At 40.8% G+C, this 20,071-nt stretch overlaps 1 protein-coding gene across 1 annotated transcript in view; it reads right to left on the reverse strand.

Annotated features, from left to right (window-relative positions):
• Nucleotides 1-6,372: 6,372 nt before the first annotated feature.
• PCNX2 (pecanex 2) overlaps nt 6,373-20,071 on the reverse strand; it is a 225,416-nt gene continuing 211,717 nt past the window's right edge. Inside the window, exons 30-34 of the mRNA XM_075924756.1 lie at nt 18,682-18,912; nt 18,011-18,285; nt 16,508-16,692; nt 8,942-9,390; nt 6,373-7,437 (exon numbers count right to left, since the gene is read on the reverse strand). Coding sequence (XP_075780871.1) covers nt 7,264-7,437; nt 8,942-9,390; nt 16,508-16,692; nt 18,011-18,285; nt 18,682-18,912 — 1,314 coding nt within the window. The 3' untranslated portion in view covers nt 6,373-7,263. The remainder of the gene's footprint in view (nt 7,438-8,941; nt 9,391-16,507; nt 16,693-18,010; nt 18,286-18,681; nt 18,913-20,071) is intronic.

Raw genomic sequence — 20,071 nt, forward strand, 5'->3', positions numbered from 1 at the left:
TATGGAAACCTGCATTGGAGTTAGTCATTTATTTATACACCCGTTCATAGTTATGCTCTAATAGCAGATCTATGTATTTATAAAGCCAGCTTGTGATAGCCCTTTTGCAAGTGTACAGGAGACTGCAGGGTGCATGCGAGGAGGGTCCCACCTCCCCCCCCTACCCTGTGCAAGGGCCTGTTGGGAGTGAGTCCTGCTGTCAGCCACTGGAGGTGCAGCTCACCCCAAAGGGGTGGGAGTAAGGCCCTGTTTCTCATGTGTACTAGGAAGGGAAAATTCCTCCCAGAGCTGCCTGTGGAGCACTATGCTACCACAATAAAGGGCTAGGTCTTAAAGAGCAGTTGATTCCGTAAGTAAGTGTCAGATGTCCACATGAGCTAGAAACTTTGAACTACTCCAAGCTACTACTTACAACCAGTGCTGATGGAGTGACCCAGTCTTATCAGTGCTAAGCATTTGAAGATTTGCAGAGCCAGGCATGGGAGTGAGTTTCTCCCCCCAAGTACTTTTTAACTTCATTTTGTACAATTGACACACTGTTTTATATCCTTTTAGAGTACCCTATATGATGTACCCAAATAAATTGCCCAGGTAGGTTGTGGAATCTCCATCTCTGGAGATATTTAAGCGTAGGTTAGATAAATATCTATCAGAATGGTCTAGACAGTATTTGGTCCTGCCATGAGGGCAGGGGACTGGACTCGATGACCTCTCGAGGTCCCTTCCAGTCCTAGTATTCTATGATGGATTTCCCGCCTCCTAATGGGGATCTTTGTGTACTCTACACTAATTTTTCCATGATAAAAGTTAGCTAAGGCATCTGGCAAGTCCGGTTAGCATTCAGACACCTCTTGCAATAGAAATCCCCTTTATTTTACTTCATTCTCAGATTCACACTCCTCTCTACATGTAATCCCTCCATTCCTGGTCATTGATTATACAGTCTCAGCTTTTTAGCTATACTTGTGTGTGTTCCAAACCAATTGCACGCTAACTTGTACAATTAGAAGTTTTAGCTGGCAGGGGTTTGCATCTGCACTCTTACATGCACATGCCTGCACACGCAGTGGTCCGTGCAAAAATATATCTCAATGTGGGTGTAATTGGACGTCTGCACCAATGCTCTGTTGCTTCTCGTAATTACACATAACTAACTATTCTGAAGTAAGGACGTGAAAGGTTAACTGGTGGGGGCTGTCCCTTTAATCAGTTATGTTTGACTGGTTAACTAATTAAATGGGATTTTACCCTAATCTGAAGCTAATAATGGGGCTTTCTTTCTCAAAGTGAATTGGGAAAGAACACTGTTCTGCTTTGCTGAGTTTTACTCAGACTGCCCAGGGAGAAGACTAGAAGGTCTGGTACCTAGAGTACATCTTTCCAAGTCCCTATTCAACCAGTAAGGTTTCTTGAGTGACAGCTCCATCTGTGGTTCACATTAGCCACGGTAAGGAGCAGGTTCCATACAAAATGTATAATGTTAGAACACTTACTATATCCCCACATCTGAGTAATATAATATCATTCCAAGAGAAGACGTTCCTTATTGTTTAATCCACACCTCCCACTATCTCCTGCTACCCTGGAGTATTTCCTCTACCTGCTGAAAGCACTTTAAAGCCATTCATTCAGGTTACAAATAAGGCACAGTTCTTTCATTTTAAACGGAAAATGGTTTACCAAGGTATCTGTTGGATTCACCATTATTTGTCCTGGGATGAAAACCTGTCCTCTTGATTTCAGTAGGAATTTTTCAGTTTAGTTCACTGGATCTGGGGTTTCACCCTTTTAAAACCAGAGAGGATCTCTTTCTTAAAAAAATGCTATTGCACAGTCACAAGAAAAGGGTTGATGTGGGAGCTCCTGACTTCTCTGGCTTGTGATATGCAGGAGGTCAGACCATATGGTTTTAATGGTTTCTTCTGGCATTTAAATCAAAAGTGTGACTTACCTGTTTCAAATGTTCAGTAATGGGGTGAGAAACTAATCCTTCCCAATTAAGCTCAGCTTTTATGGTACCCTGTGTTCACTGTAAGGGTAAAATGTATTGCATGGTTTCCAGTGTGCAGCACACTTGGAAAGCCTTAACACAGTGATAACTAGAGCATTGACAAGTCCCTTGATCAGTTCACTTACCAATAGCAAACAATGTGTGATGGTAACCTGTGATTTATCAGCAAAACTGTTGATGACATTACTGCACCTGCATGTTGTAATTGATGTAAAAGATACTAATTAGTGCCTTCTATACTGAAGCTAATAATGGGACTTTCCTTTTCAAAGTGAATTGGGAAAAAACACTGTTCTGCTTTGGTAGCAGTTTTACTCAAACTGCCCAGGGAGAAGACCCAGAAGGGTTGGTCTTAAGCTGAAGGGTCAAGGATATTGTTGGTAAGAACATTTTATAAACAATTCTAGCATAAAACAGTGTGGACACCCTGATATAAAAAGAGGTGGCATTACTGAGCGTGTGTCAGCCAGTTCTTTACTTATGACATTTGAAAACTCAGAGGGGCAAGTCTAACATTTGACCTACTACAGAGTTAATAATAGGCCTAAGAAAGCTCAGACTTACACAATTAAGTACAAGTAACAGTAAAGTGCTCTAATTACCAATCTCCCTTCCATGGAGTAGGGATGTTAAGCATTTAACTGATTAACCCATAATATTAACTGATAAGAATCGGTTTAACTCTGCCCCACTCCCAGGGAAGTAGCTTCCCTTCAGCAGCAAAGATGCTTGCCCTGGAGCAGAGCTGGCAGCCCTGCTAATGGTGAGACTTCTCTGTGGGCTCTGTTGTATGAAGCCTATTTAAGATTTATACTGCAGAACCCTCCACTCGCATAACCACTAAGATTTTTAGCAGTTACCTTATTAAACAACTGTTAACATTCCTATCACGGAGCAGGATAAAAACGGCACTAATTTGATCATTAAGAGGAATAATTTACAGACAAGGAGAGGGTTATTACATGCTGACAAACTTCAGTATTTGTTTAGATATCCTGAGGTGTGTGTCTTGAGTACATCTGTTCTTGAATCTGAATTGCATAGCGTCTTTACCCAAAGAAGACTAGGCTGGAGATAAACTGAAGTCAGACCAAAGAACCATTTCCCCCTTCCCTTTCCTTAGAACCTAAGCAGATGAGCTGTGAATTAAACCTCAAAGATTCCCAAGAACTTGATGACTACAAGGAACTCCGAACAGCCTGGAGATGGAGAAGGGAAATCACATTGATATTAAATAGGTTTGACAAAGTTTGACAAAGTTACATTCCAGTCTTGGATACAAGTATATATTAAGTCCTTCTGTTTTCTACTGACTGCATAATCAGACACACTCTATAAGCAAGGGTTGGGGTTTGCCAACTGGTGACCAGATGCTAGGATGAACATAACTGATTTAGCAGCCACTGGCTGGTTTCACTAATGTTGCTGAAATCATTGATTAGATCCTCTGGGCAGATTCTAACCTTATTTCCACCAATGTAAATGAGATGAACATCTGATTCTGACCTTTACTGCATGACTTGAGCAAGCACAAATTAGTGAAAGACTAAAATAGATTCAAGGAAACAAGCCAACAGAGGGAAAAACAGTTAATCTGAGGCCTAAAATGAGACTAGTTCTGCAAAGTTCATACTTATTTTACCATATAGTCCCATTGCTCTGCTTCTGTGGTCAATCCTGATGCTCTATCAGGAGGCTCAGATACACTCAGTGAAGCCACACTGGGTGCATAAACATAAGAGGTTTTATTGCCAAAGCATGTTACGCCTTACAGCCTTCATGCATTACTAAATATGTGCTTCTCAGCGCAAAGAAGCAGGCAATTAAGCAAGCGAGCATTCAGGCAAGCAAGGATCCAATGCTTACGCCCCTTCTCCAGCTACCGCTAGTCCTGGGCCCTCCCGTCCATGCTCTCGAGGGCTGATAGCGGGCACTGCTCCAGCGTGGGGAACTCCTGGGTATCCACACAGCCTAGATTCACAGGTGGGACTGATCTTTCAAGCAGTGCCTTTCAGCTGTTTTATAGCTCTCTCTTTCTGAGAAGCACAAACATTCACAGGTAGATTCTAGCAAGAAGCACCATGGCTATCGCATTCCCACACATGTCCTTGGGCTTAATTATCTCACAGCTTGTTTATGCAGCTAAGGAGGCCTTGAACCAGCTCATCACTGGTTAGAACCAGCCCAGCACCAGCTCCAGCGAGGTACCTGCAGAAAACAGCAGGGGTAACTAAGAATCCTAATACATAATAGAGCTTCCCCACACCAACCCACTTTCCTCTGTCTTTGATCACCAGTAAAATGTCACCTAACATACAACAGTCTGAATATTTTTTTCATTGCCTATGACTATGGTATTTGAGGCTAAGGTTCTCCAGGAGGGGTGGTACCATCGTTCTCTTGTCACTTGATGGTGTTTTTATAAAAATAGCACAGACGTGCTTGGGGGAGTGGGAGTTGTCTTCCTCACAGGTTGGTGCAGTTTTCTGCTAAGCAGGATTCACCTGGCAGCAAGCTGGCGACCCACTGCTGCATTGCCTGGATAATAGCAGTGCTAATTTCCAGTATATGGGGCACATTTTAAAATTAGGTGAATGAGCAGCAAGTCTGGCTCCCGAGCATGTTGAATAAGTGATGTGTTGGGATCACAGAATACATATTTAAAGGTGTTAGTCACCGCCATTCTCCAAGCATCTCTGTCACTGCACACCCTGAACTTGTAACACATACAAATCGCTCAGTCCATATACAATGCTGGATGGAGAGTATGTGTAGTAGAACCTCAGAGTTACGTACACATGATAATTTTCCCTAAAATGTTTTCAATTCTGAAAAAATAATTATGGTTCTTTTCAAACTGAACATCACTTAATACAGCCTTGAAACTTCACTATGCAGAAGAAAAATGCTGCTTGTAACCATCTTAATTTAAATGAAACAGCTACAGAAAGTTTTCTTACCTTGTCAAATCTTTGTTTTAACCGTCCCTTTTTTTGGTAGTTTACGTTTAACTTTGTACTGTACCATGTTTGCTGTCCTTTTTTTTTTTTTTTTTTTTTTTTTTTTTTGCCTCTGCTCCTGCCTGATTGTGTGCTTCCAATTTCAAATGAGGTGTATGGTCAGTTTGTAACTCTGGTGTTTGTCACTTTGAGATTCTACTGTATAATCTATCTGTAGCACCTCTAGCTCCAGTATTAATACAGGGTTAAATAAAAAAGATAATTACCAAAGGTCATTCTTATACAATAAAAATATCTACCTGGACCAATTTCATAATTCCCATCAGATCATCTTTGATTATGCTCTGTGTACTATTCCTAACCTTTAAGGCATCAAAATAGAAATATTATTACTGCCAACATGGTCAATCCAAGACGATGAGATACTGTCTTAGAGAACACCCATAACTCTTGTTTTTTGTAATTATTATGGTTGGAAAAGTTTAACATTCCTGCTGTTCACCCAGCCATTTCAATAACAATTTTAAAACAAAAGAAAAATGTCTAACACATGTATAGGCACTAAATGTATCTAGATACTTCGCCAAAATCCCCCTCTTCCCCAGTGGGCATTTGGGATCATTTTTTTAATACATAAAATGTGTAGGACTGAAGCCTGTTGTGTGAGGTTTGGACACCCTGCGCTTGGGGGGATAGGAAGCCACCTATGTCTGCACACTTGTTCAGCAACAGGTTGGGATACATTATGAATACTCTCCTCATACGCTGCTGCCCTGAGAGGACATGGTCTGTTAGCTTGAAATATGACTAGAAGCTTGTGCTGTTCTCTGGTGGAGCAACACTGATATACTTGTCATCATGATCCATTCAAGCCCTGTGAAGGCACGGTGTCTCAGTGATGCTTTTGAAAGTGGCCGTAATGAGGGAGGACAAGATTTTGCCCATAATATTCAAAGCTTTAGAACCAGGTTATTCATATAAATTAAGTAGGAAACAAAATGTAGATTTGGAAAGTTTCAAAATCAGCAAGTAAGCAAGTGAATATGATGGAAAAGAATGAAAGTTGTTGCATCACAGAATGTACTTGGCTTATTTATTTTGACCACTGTCTTTTTTTTTTTTTAACAGTATTCCATAGCGATGCCATGGTGATGGAGAGGGTCTGTAAATGTGAAGGCAACAGCATATTGTGTAAAAGTCTTGAGACCTTGCTACAGCATTGTTTATTCAGTCTTGCTCATTAAGTGGGACAGGACAACTTGGTTTTGTATAGAAAACCATCATTGCTGTGGATTAGCATGGTGAGACTCAGAAAGGAGCTACTGTAATTAAAGAGGAACATTGAAACACTGATAGTTGCAAATTGTTTAATTACAAAAAATTAATGAGCATGTATGTGTATATACTATAGTACATTAAGGATTTGCTTTAGCATCTTGGCTTCAGATATAGGCATGCATTCCTGTAAACTGACCAGGAGTGCAAGATTACATGTAAGAGCAGTTTTGTATATAAAAACTGCTTTGTTTGCAAATAAGGAGCACCGTAGGCTTCGTAAAGGCTTTCCATGCACTGGCTATACTTGTTCTCAAAACTTGCCCTTGTGGCAAAGTGTAGTCTAGCTCTTTCATACAATAGTTCAACATAGCAGCATGCAGTATATCTTTGTCTATATTAATATGTTCCTATATGTAATTACCATCTGCATAAGACTTTAAATAAAAGGAAGAATGAGGGTTGTCTTTAAAAACTTTCAGATTCAGCTCTAATGTTTCAGTGTATTATACTGTCCTATTACATATTCATTGCTTCTATTCAGATTTTTTTTGTGATGCATTACATATAAAATGCCAATTATTTAACATGCAGTCCTCTTTTTTGTTATGGCAGGAAACAGATGTGTGCTTTTTGCCATGTTGTAGTAAGATCTTCCATTGTTTTCACTTGCACTTCCATGCATGCTTCTTTTTGAGCACTTCCAGATTTCTACCACAAGTGTGTCAGCACCACTGCAGGGGAAGGCTATCAGGCAGAGTTTATTCCTTGTTTTAGAAATGTCAAGAACCTGAGATGAAATTAGCAGTGCCTTTTAGGATGCCTTTAAAATCTGCAAAGGTCTTTCCATCCTCACATGCCACACCTTTTTGCTGAAGGGGTCCTCTCTCCGAAGTCAGACAAATAAATGGTTTTGAGGTTTGTTGTTACATTTGAGATAACTGCAGCTGACTGACCTAGATGTGTTTTTCTTTACTTTGAAGAGAGTCTGTATGGTCCTTGGATGAGGAATATTTTTCATTGCTCTTCTGAGAGGCTGTGTTGAGAAGCAGTATCCTCCAGTGCCATATCTTCCTGGCTGGCTCTTCTACACTCCAGATTATGACTCGTGAAAATGGCATGGGCAGGGCCTCGGTCTTTTCGCTGTCTAGATTTTGTAGTATCAGTCGCTTCACAAGTCTCAGAGAATTGCTTAAAACAAAATTTAGAATAGTTTATTCAATAGAGATGGCACTTAATTTGTCTTTTTCAAAAGGACATTTTGAAACAAAGACAGACATTAGATCTTTGGACTTCACACAGATGTGAATAATTCTGTACAATTCACATTTATTTATAGTGTGAACACTGGAAATAGAGACAACCCCAGCACTTGTCCCCCTTCACGTTGTAACATGATAGTACTGCCCACAAGAGCAAAGTGCCAAATAGAAATAGAGTTCAGGCTCTGTATGGGAGTATGAGTCCAGGAAGCTTGGGGTACCGGAGGGGGTTCATGACTGGGGCAGAGGTTCAGAGCTGGGTCCAGCTGGACGCTGCTTACCTCAGGTGGCTCCTGGGTGGTGGTGCAGTGGGGCTAAAGCAGGCTCACCCCTGCCCTGGCCCTGTACCACTCTCAAAAGCAGCCAGCAAACTCCCTCCATCCCAAGCCCTGTTGTGTTCCCCTCCCATTGTGTGGAGAAAGAATACAGGGTGGAAGAGCAAGCACCCTGACATCAGCACTCCCTCCTTTCCCTTCCCTAATCTGTACCACAAGCAGGAGGATCCTGGGGGGAAGAAAGGTAAGCTTCAAGGCAAAGGGCAGGAGATGTGCAGCAGTGAGGGAAGGGACAGCTGAAGTGCTGGTACTTGATAGCCTCTTGGCCAAACCAGTCAAGATCACCTGTTAGAGGTTCCAAGATCTGGTAGATCCTGATTTAGTGGTTGGTGACCACTGCCTTAGACTGTAAGCTCTTTGGGAAGGGGTTGTGTCTTGCCTCTTTATGCAGTGCCATGAATGGTTATTGGCGTTGTAGAGAGACAAAACACAATACTGCTTGCCTTTCTTATTCGAGGATGAATAATGTCCAGCCCCTACTGGACTTAATGACAAAACTCATTGTCTTCATTTTGCAGCATTCCTGAACATTACATATTGTCGTTAGGGTGAGGCTAAAATATACACAGATCTTAAGGCTTCTGCCACCTCGGGCTTGGACAACCTTGGTATCCTTCTGGTTTAGTATATTGTTATGCTGTGTACATGAGAAACCAGATGGGGGCTCTCCATATCCAACGATTTTGTCCTAATGACAACAAATCAATTTGGTTTCCTTTGAAAATGCCAAATGATTTAGTAATAATTATGCCCTCAATCTCTCTTTGGATTTGCTGAATTGTGTCATGATAATTTTGATTTTATTTTACCACTCCAGGGGGTCTGTAGTAAGGATGATAGACTTCAGGAAGAAGAATGACTGGACTCAAAAATAAAATCATACAGTCAACTAGCCAACCATACACAATACTGGAGTGCACATGCAATTTCCCTGGGGTGAGAACAAATTGAGTCTTTCTTTTACTCATGTGACAGATGTTAGTCACATTGCTTAATAATGCACTCCTGGCAGATGCTTGAATACTACCAGTGGTAAGTGCAGTACAAGAACATGAGCTGAATAGAAGTATAGCTCCCACTAATATGACTCTGTCTTACCCGTGTTGCTTGGCTCGCGGCTCTAGCAGATGGACCCATGGTAATGTTAACACTGCTGGATGACTGGGTATCAGTTGTATTTCCTCCATCAGCAGCTGAGAGCCCAGAAATCACCAAAGCACTTGAAAAACTTCTCTTGCCAAATAAAAGGCTGAGAGTAGAGCTGGTGGAAGAAGCCAGACTGGACCTAAGCACTGCTTCAGCTCTATTCTGGACAGTTAACTGGCCTTCAGCAGGAACGGCAGGGGTCTGAGAAAACACCGATGTGACTGAGTTGTGGAAGGACAACTGGCTTCTGGAAAGCCTCTGGGCAATTTCATGGGCAGATGTGGAAGCTTGGATAAATGGTTGGTAACTTTCTACAACTGGTTCAGAACGACTTGAAACTGGTGGCCTCTGGTTCAAAGCAGCATGTGTCTGAACAGACTGACTCCTGTATTTTCTTCTGCCTTTAAAAGAGAGCAATATAGTTTTGCTTTAAATTATGTTTTCAGTTACATACCATCAAAGCACACATATTATTGGTTCTATCTGGTTAATAATGTATATTTTATGTAGTGCTCTTTATAGAATTATAGAAACTAGAGACTGATAAAACACATGGAGTAATTTGGTCCATCTCATTGGCAGTGCAGTGTTTCAAATGTTCCATTGCCTTTGATGGGAGCAGAGACTCTGGCCCTTTGGGAGGAACAGAAATAATGTCATTATTAAAACCACTTCCCAGATGAATAAAGGGAGAAACAGAAGGCAAGATTCCCAAAGCAACTTAGGTGTGCTGCCTTTCAGGGATTTCTTTTACTGAGCTCTTATAATCCGTACACCAGCTATCAGCTTGTGAACATAATGAACTCCCCAGATCACAGGCAGAAGGTACAGGCACCTAATATGCTCGATGCTTCTTTGTATTGATTCTGTGTCAAACTCATAGACAGCCTGTTCATTTGAGTGCTAGGATGGCATGCCATATACTGGAAGCCCAAAAACTTAACATATGCTGGTACTTTAATGTCCTAGTCATAACTGTGGGTTTCAAAAAGTATTAATATTTTTGAAAACAGCAAACCTTTAAAGGCCTAATAATGCAGGCATGAATTTTGCCTTTCACGGATTCTTAGGCTGTTGATTTTTCTACTCCAATGCATGAAGTAGGAAGGGGTGAGGCAAAGGGGCTGAAGTTCCATAATAAGCAGCAAGTATGTTCAAAACCTGAAATTTCTCAGCAGTAAATCAACATAAATCCACAATAGACAATTCTCTAGAAATCTGATCACTTAATGAATTCAGGAATGATTTCAATGAAAGTCATATAATAATCCTATATCAAGGATATTTCTATTACTTAGATCTTATAATCCATAGATTTTTGTTGCATAAAGCCTGAGATATTACTTGATTTACACACACATTTTCTGGAAATGCATTAAACTGTAAGGTCCTGCCAACACATGACTTGGAGAATGACAAAACCTGCTGCAGACTGCATTGCTGTGAACACTGTTTAAGGGGGGCAGTTGTCTTCTAAGTCACTCTATTACTTATGATTTGTAGATGGAAATTGTTCTCAGACAGTTGCTGTTCTTTGACGGTATCTTTGTAACCATTGAGCTTCCAAGTTTTGTAATTGTTTCTTTGTAACTGTCAGCTACCTTGCCTTTTAAATTCTGCACCTTGTTGTAAGATTGTTGAGCTTTGCAACTTAGCAACTCTCAGCCACTTCGCTCTTTAAGTTCCAAAACATACTGCAAGCTTGGTGAGTGTTGAGCCTTGCAACTTTGTAATCTTTGTAAATCTTTGCTTGTAACTTGCTCTAAGCTGCATTCCACCCTGTTATAAGAGTGTGTGTGTGAATGGAGCATGTTTTTAGTGAGGGAAACAGCAAGGCTAAACTTGTGGAGCCAGGAGGTGACTAATTAAAGACAGGAGGCTGCCCTAAGCAAACAAAGGACCCAGACTGAGGGAGATCTGGGCATGCTCCTCAGTCACCAATGTGGAGGAAGGACCCCTGCATGAATGACAGGAGCCTTCCAGTTCTTATAAAAAGAGAGAGCACGTGGCAGAAGCCCTCTTTGGCTATGTCTACACTGCAGGCTTCTTGCGCAAGAGTTCTTGCACACAAGGTCTTGCACAAGAGCAAGTCCACACTGCCACGTACATTTGCGCAAGAGCATCCATGGTAGTGTGACACTCTTGCGCAAGAAAGCTCTGATGGCCATTTTAGCCATAGGGGTTTCTTGCGCAAAAAAACCCTGTTGCCCATCCACAAGAGCAAGAGCTCTTATTCTTTGTGGGACACCCTGACGTCAGCACCCACCCTTTTCTCCCTCCTACAGCCTGCACAGCAAGCAGGAGGCTCCCCAGGGGGCAGCTCCAAGGGAGAGGGCAGAAGCAGCATGACAGTGGGTGGGTAGGTAAATGAAGTGCCAGCGCTTGATAGCTTCCTGGACAAACCAGTCGGGATCACCTGTCAGAGGCTCCAAGATCTACCAGTAGATCCTGATCTACTGCTTGGTGACCATTGCTTTAACCCTATAGTGGCATTTAATGACAGCTCAATTCCCTTGAGTTTAACCCTTTAGTGGATTGTTAATCACTCATTTAATAAATCCATATGAGTGTAACCCTGGGGTGGTCTCCAGTGAATCTGGGGCAACATTAACAAAGTGCTTTTTGAAAGAAAAGCATCATCACCCTCTTTTTACAAGATGCTGAGGCACAAAGAAGTTATGTAGCTTGGTCCAGAGCTACATCGCAGAGCAGGGAATGAATAAACAGGTCCCCTGACTCAGTCAGTATCCTATCTGCTGGCTGACTCTGCCTCTCTTTTCCATGTATTAAAGTGGAAATAACTGGAATAGCTGGAATAAAATCTAGTTGGCTCGGCAAGTAGTAAACCATTTTGCATACCGTTTACATCACAACATTATTTCTGATTCTATACTCAGAACAATAAAAAGTACATATTCTAAAATGGCCCTTGTAATAAAAGCCTCATGGCTCCCACTAATGCCAAAGATACCAATGCAGCTAAGCCTCATGCACTGATTCAAAAACGCACCCATGGATTCTCTGAATTTCAGATGGGCTGACGGGGGAGAGTGTTACTCGTGATTAACAACAGCTCTGAGCTGCAGCGTTTGAGTGTAGATGCAGTTCTGACTTCCCTGAAGATCCAAAGTGTTTGAACTCTGGGGTTTTGGTTAAGCCCTACTTCTAGGTCAGTTGCTTATTTTAGTTATCATCTTAAACTATAAAGGGCAGATATGAATTAAAAACAGAAGGGCTATTATGTGTAAGTTCAGACAAATATGGACAAACATCTGTTCATGATTTAAACTGCCAAGCTGACCTCTGTCCAAAAATATTATATATTCATTCCAAATTCAGCTGTGTACACGACCACCCATATCTACACATAAATAGCACAGCAAACACATTGGAAACAAAAGCTGTTCTACATACTGCATTGTAAAGTAAAGGCACTTTCTTTTGGTGAACCCATCATATTTTCAGTGCTTCTGATTTTCCTCATTTTTATGTGGGGTTGTAATTGCATTTTGCAGACTGAATGGCACCACCAGTAAAGTGAAATATTAAATTAAGAAACACTAAATACAACTGGCTCATAAATTGGTAAGGCCAAAAGGGACCATTGTGATCATCTGGTCTGATCTCCTGGGTAACACAGACCATAGAATTAATCTGAATGAATTCCCATTTGGATGTTTACCTAAAATATATGCTCTAGTAAAATCATGATTAAAAATTTCCAGTGACAGAGAATCCCGCAGAACCCTTGGTAAGATGCTCCAATAGTTAAATTCAGACCTTTTAAAAATGTGTGCCGTATTACTAATCTGAATTCGTCTAGAAGCTTCAACTTCTAGCCATTAGCGCTTGTTGTACATTTGTTACAGCAAAGCACCCTCTACTTTCAAATCTCTGTTCCTCACACATCTGTTTCATCTGAAGATGTGGGCTGTGCCCACGAAAACTCATGACACCATCTATATGTTCTGTTAGTCTCTAAGGGTATGTCTACACTACCCCCCTAGTTCGAACTAGGGGGGTAATGTATGCATACCGAACTTGCTAATGAAGCCCGGGATTTGAATTTGAATGAGGCGTACAGATAGATCGGAATGGCTACATAGTTCGAACTATCTAGCCTGTGCCGCATGTAGCCGCGCGGCACGGGGTTCGAACAAGCCGGCTTTTAAAAATGGCGGAGCCGGCTTTATGCTAATGAAGCCCAGGAAATTCAAATCCCGGGCTTCATTAGCAAGTTCGGTATGCATACATTACCCCCCTAGTTCGAACTAGGGGGGTAGTGTAGACATACCCTCAGTCTCTAGGCTATTTATTGCGTTTAAAGGTTTTTCCTGTTCCTCATACAGTTATTTGTAAACTAATCAAGTCTGTAAAGCTAATCAGTTTGAGCTCTTTGAGTCTATCACGGCATGTTTTCCAATCCTTTAATAATTCTATTGGTTCTTCTCTGAACCCTCCAATTTATCAATTGAAATGTCGACCTCAAATCAAGACAAAGTATTCCAGTAGCAGTCACATCAGTGCATATACAGATGTCATATAACGACTCTACTCTACTCTCATTTATACATCCAAAGATCACATTTGGCTACAGGATTACATGGGAGTAAATGTTCAACTGATTACCTACCATGACCTCAAAGTCCATTTTAAAGTCACTGCTTCCCAGGATGGTATACTATAAGTGTGACTTACATTCTTTGTTCTTAGATTGTGACTTTACATTTGGCCATATGAAAATGCATGCTGCTCGATAAACATGTGTGAGAAAACAATTTAGATATCTGTGTCAATGACTTATCCTCTATATTATTTACGACTCCCTCAATCTGTGTCATCTGCAATCTTTCTGAAGTGATGATTTTCTTCCAAGCCATTGATAAACATATTAACATAGTAGAAGGCCAAGAACCAATCGGTGGGATTCCACTAGAAATACACCTGATCAATGACAAGTCCCTGTTACGGTTACATTGTGAGACCTATCAGTTAGCCAGTTTTTAATCCATGCAATGAGTGCCATGTTAATTTTGGATCATTCTAGTTTCTCAATCAAAATACCATGTTGTACCTGTCATAGAACAGTACAACTGCAGATGTATGTCCCCTCGGTGATCCAATAAGGACACCCTCTCTCAGGCTTCCAGCTCCCCAGCCATTGCCTTTCTTGGGTGAAAGCCCACATCTGACTCCCTTCTGAATGGGGTATTCTGAGGCTGCACAATTCTCTGCCTTCACTATGTTATTCAAAGCAGAGACAGGCTGCCCGAGCATTGTAGCCTTTTATCAGTGTAGCCTTTTATTACTATTGTGGCTTTTCGAGCATCTAGTAAAATATTCTTAAACAGTTCCCAGAAATGATTCATTATCATTTGAACCTCTCAGGTTTCTTATTTTACAATTAAGCTTACCCTTCTGATTATGGCACTGTCAAATTATAAAAGTGCACAGGGGGACTGTTTCATCACAGGAATAAAAAGCAGCAGTTATTGTAATCTTACAATGTAAGTTATATTCATCGCAAGATTCTTTCCAGCTTTGTCCATTATTTTTAATGTAAGAGCCAAAGTACAAGTATCCTGTTCCTAGTTCTCTGCCATAAGTCATAACCTACAACTGTGATGTACAGTCAATTAACTCAACCTTTCAGCAAGTCAGAGATGTGATGAGCTTAACTATTATTTTATGCTAATTTTATAGTTTTATACCAGTATTTCCAGAGAGCAAATAGCTAGCCCTGCCTTAAAGACTACTGTATGACTAAAATAGTGTTTTGGCTCAGAATACAAGTTCCAAGTGCAGTTTTGTTCACAAGTGAGGAGGACATAAATTACACCACATCAGAATGGTTGACCAGATCTAAATGTTGGCCCGTTTTTGAGGAGTGATGTATTAACTTAATGGAAAATATACTAGAGAAACAATCCCATGTGCATCAGTGATCAGGAAACCCACTGGCTCTCATAATTGGGACATCTTGTTTGCTTTCCTCAATGTCTCCCATTCAGCAATTCAATTAAAACTTGAATTAAAGTTCCCAATAAACAGTCAAGGCACAGAGTTCACTGACTGAACTGTTTAATCACTTCCTAAAAATGTGTTTGAATTTCTACCAATACAAAAGGCTTCTCCTGGTCAGGGATCTAGCATTCAGTAGTTGTCAGTGGAGACTCATATAGCTTCTTTGATAGCATTCTGTTTGTCCTATGTCCTCTCAAATGTCTCTCCCTGGGAAGAGTAAGTCAGAAGTTCACCCCCTAAACATGTCTCCTTAATAATTTTCTTGGAAATGAAGGAAGTTGAGATTTCTACTTCTTAAATTAGGATTTCCAGTGGACATTTCTTTTGTTTTCAATCCTCAGCTCAGAGGTCATAAAGGTGTCAGAATCTGACCACAGCTATGCAGAAGAAAATACGCCCAGTGAAAGGGGAACCATCTGCATTACCAGGGAAGCTTGCACCTGTGCTCATTTGCACTACTAGTATATGAGACAAGTTGGAGGTGAGATGGGGAGTGTGTGCCTAGCATCATATGGTCCCTTAAGATGCGAATGGGTTCCCAGGATCAGGGAGCTGTACTCTAACCAGCTCCTTCACATACCTTTCCTGTAATCCTCTACGCTGAGTGGGTCTCAGACACAGGGGCAAATCTGGCCTATGATGTCACTTACAAATTTTTAAACTTTTTAAAAACAGTATTTGATATGAAGTGTAATAATTTGGCAAGAATCTGGCAGCATCACTATCTTTGCCATGCTCACACATCCGATCCTGCTCATCAGTTGTCTCATCACTCTGGAATTAGTTTCAGAGTTAAAAAAAAACAAAACAAAAAAAACCACCCCTCTGTTATTTTGGTTAATTTTTGGGAAAATTAAATTTAGCTCCAGCAATTACATTCCTCTCTGTCTCCTGCTGTATTTCTCATTATTTATATTACATTATCAAAGAGAGAAGGTGGAGAGTGGATTGTGTGTGCTAACCTCAGCTTCACCAGAGCAGGTAAATACGGGAGTGGTTTTCTATAGGGCATCCCTGCTACACGTCCAAGTTACGTTCAAAAAAATATGCACTGAAAGGTCATAAAGTGGGGATTTTTTTTCTCCTATGGTTGACTTCCATTTGCATGAATTGTTCTTTTTCTTGCACAACAGAAGAGTGGGGATTGGGAGGACTTAAAACAGAATAGTTCCCACAAGCATCAATGACGCTAGTGCGGAACCAACATATCCTGGGGCAACTTATAGTGGGGACATCCTGCACATGTAATTTTTGGTAAATTGAGAGCTGTAGATCTTTCCTGAGGCCAGAATTACCAGCAGATGAATTTGAATCACACTTTATACACTCTGACTTTAGAGAACCTAGAATTCATGATGATGGTTCCTCTAAGTACTTGACTGCATCATGCCCTAAAGCTATAAAATAAAGCACCAAACGCACCAGGCACATTTCCCCTGAGGAACAACAAGCCTAAGCAGAATGTTAATAGAACCCACATTTTGATATACATACCTGCATATTGATGGCAATCTTGTGAAGAAGGCAGCAGCTGAGGGGTTCCATTCCTTGTGTGCTGTGAGCTACTACTCTGGCTTGAGTTACTTGCAGAATTGCGGCTGGATGAAGACCCACCACCACTCTCCACCTCTTCAATGTTGCTGCCACTGTTGTGGCTTGCATGACAGTCCTTCCGCATTCTGTTTGTGAGATGTGACACACTGTCAAGTTATGTTGTTTACCAGAACGTGTACAACCAACATTAGATAAGCTCACAGTACAAATGAATAGGTTGTGCTCTGAGCAGGCCGCTAAATGTATTCAACAGAGCTCTAACAATTTTGAGGATTGTAATTGTATTACATTATAGTTATCTTGGAGGTGATTATTTTGTTTGGTCAAAGTAAAAAGCAACATCAAACTTTGTTCATTGCCCAAACCAAATCTGTCTTGATGTTGGAGTCCTGAAACCCAACAGCATCCTTAATCCAATGTCTACTGGGTCCCATAATGCACATCTTTATGTGAGGTAGCCAAGTGGCATGCTTTTCTCTCCCCACTCTCAGATGCTCTGGAAATTAAGTGCATTCTGTGAAATTAATACACAAAGCAAACCCCAGTAGAGCAAACAGAAATGCAGTGATGGGTCAAACAAAGTAGGGTTTTGTCCCTCCTCTACCGCCTTGAAAGAAATGGGGTGGGCAGCTGGTCAAATGCACTAGTCCTGTCTGAACAGTGCTTGCAGGAGTGTCTGCAGAAAGATGCCAGTGACAGAAGGAAGGGGGCAGGAGGGGAGACAGAGAGCTGCTGGAATTACGTATTGTGGAAGTTGGGCCTTGATGGTGGAGATTCAATACAAGATTAGATTGTGTAATACTGTCTGATCTTGCAGCTTTGACAAATGATAAGGTTTCATAATGGCATAATTTGATTAAATATCTTGCAAAATTTGTGGTATTTGGTAACATACAAGCTATAAGCCATTTACCTTTATTATATTTTTGTTATTTATTTCTTTATGAAAATTACCACAAAAATAATAAAAATGTTAGATGTGTTTTGGATAAGTATCATAACTCGGAATGCTTATCTGACCCAAACTGTCAAAGCTTTGGAGCACAGCACTATAGCCATGTTTCAACATATTAGGAGTCACTGCACTGTGGGAAGTTTATATAGTCATTTACATAAAGCAAAGGGTAAAATGCCTTAGAATCATTTGTATTGTGAAGTCAATCTTTTCAGAATAAGATCATTGCCAACAGGTCTGCTGAGTAGTATGATGATAATGATGCTGTCTGGTTGACAGAGGACTATACTAGAATGTCATTAGCAGAACTCAGAGTTTGCTTTCCACAGTAGTTGGAAGCTATTCTATATATCTAGCTATGCTCACACCCATCAGGAATTAATAATTTTTCTCACACAGTGAGAAACTCTCTTAATAGAAAGTCACATGATTGCAGGCTTCCTTCCCTGCATATTGTACCACAGGCTGACTACTGTCTAACCACCTACCTTAACCACTTGGATCTGAACCATGTTTTAATGTTATCCAAACTGACAGGTCCACCCCAGATGCTCATCAGTTGGCTGTGTGTCCCTATATATGATGTGGTTAACGGGGAAACATACATCGGATATCCCAACGGTTGATCGCATGAAGAGTTAATCAAGTTCCTCAAGACTTGTTTATTGTTCTGGATGCTGCCTCGCTCTGGATTACGATTGCGCAAAAAAATCAGCTCCTGTTGCTGCCCCGCCCAAAACCCTCTGACACATTCCTTGTTTACCTACAGTTAAATAGAAGAATAGGTTTTCCATTTAGAAAATACTACAATGGGCATTTCATACAAATAGAACCATAATTTCCACATGGTACTTTTTATCAACAAATCTCAAGAAACGTAACAAATATTACACAGAGACGCTCGAATTGTCTTCAGTAAACAAAAAGACAGGAAATTTAAGCAAATTGACCATGGCCATACAGAATCCAAAATTCCTGCTTCCAATCCCCTGCCTCCAGTAGATTCCTGATCAATCTCCCTCTCTTAGCTAATTTTCCTTACTCAGCAATGGCATGCAGGCCCCAAGAGTTCACCAAATGAAGACTGCCTGTGTATGTAGTGATTTAGACACAGATGAAATAATACAAAGCTGAAATACTAGAAAGGTGGCTTTGGTACCTTGATAACTTTGAAGCTCAAGTAGCTTTTGTGGAGCATAATAACTTTATATTCATCTGTCCCTTCATCCACTATATGTCTCAAGGTGAGAAGCTCTTCTCTGTTAGAGAGTACAGCTCTGCGCCAGGCAGGATCACCCTCATGGCAAATTACAATCTTTTCCTCAAAGGACTGGATTGCCTCATACAGAATGGCATGGTCTTCATATTCATCTGGACAGGTGAACTGGTCCTGGTATTAGATGAAATGCATTACTATGGTCAAACAGTTCCATGAAAAGAGAACAGCTATTGCTGATAAATAAGTTCATGCTTTCATTGAAGTCATTGTCAAAGCACTAGCTGACTTCTGTTGAAACAGGTTAGGAGAATCCATAAAGACTACATCAGAGATAACACAGGGTGAAGGTGTGGATTGGTTGAGGGAAAAGGGATAGAACAGTTAACACCCTCGTAACATAGCAGTCTACATAAAGAAAATATTTGTATGACAACAAGTAATTTAGGGCATATCAACCCTCTTTTCTGGACAGACACAAAGAATGAAAGTTCAACCACATCGAACCACCTGCAAATTCTTTCATGTAGGTTGGGACTGAAATAGAACAACTTGTGAAATGCTGTACATTAGGTGGAACTCCATTATTTACTGAAAAAAGAAAACTAGAAGTCTGAAGAACACATCAAGAGATATCACAATAGTGGGCTGTTTTTTTAATCTGATACACAATAATATTACCACTATTAATGTTGTAAGGGAACTGTGTCAATGGGGTGCAGGAGTTCATATGCTTTGTATAGTGCGTTTTAAAACTTGTTTATAGCAGTTTTAAAAGCAAAAAAAAAAAAATCTTTACTATCTAAGACAGAATTGATATTCTATTATACATTACTAGCATGTAATATCCATCAAAACTCACCTGAAAAGGGCAATTTTTCACTGTCATAGTTACTGAGTTAACTTCACCTCTCATCCCTCTTGGTGTCTCTGAGCATACCCCGCTCAGTTCTCAGGCCTTGAGCTGTTACCTCTTTTGGGGTAGAATTACACAATCCTCCCTCTCATATACTAGGTCCTGGGCTGCAGTCCCCTGTCAATCAACTGTAAATACCTCAGAAGGTCTGAAGTAGGTTCAGTGCCATCAGTACTTTTCCTTCTGGGAGCTATGATCAGTGGTTGACCAGGAAGCCCAATTAAATCAACGTATTATTTATTTAGAACAGAAACCCCAGAACGTAAAACAATACACAGCTTTCCTCCCTTTACCGGAGGCTCACTGTTCCAGGAGGGCTGGAACACCTGCAGACTCTTCTTAAAGACCTGTCTTCATCCACCATGTCCATCTCTTTCATCACAAAGCAGGCCTGTATGCAGAAATTTCTGTGTGTGT

The sequence above is a fragment of the Pelodiscus sinensis genome, chromosome 3, assembly GCF_049634645.1.
Source record: "Pelodiscus sinensis isolate JC-2024 chromosome 3, ASM4963464v1, whole genome shotgun sequence".
Lineage (NCBI taxonomy): Eukaryota > Metazoa > Chordata > Testudines > Trionychidae > Pelodiscus > Pelodiscus sinensis.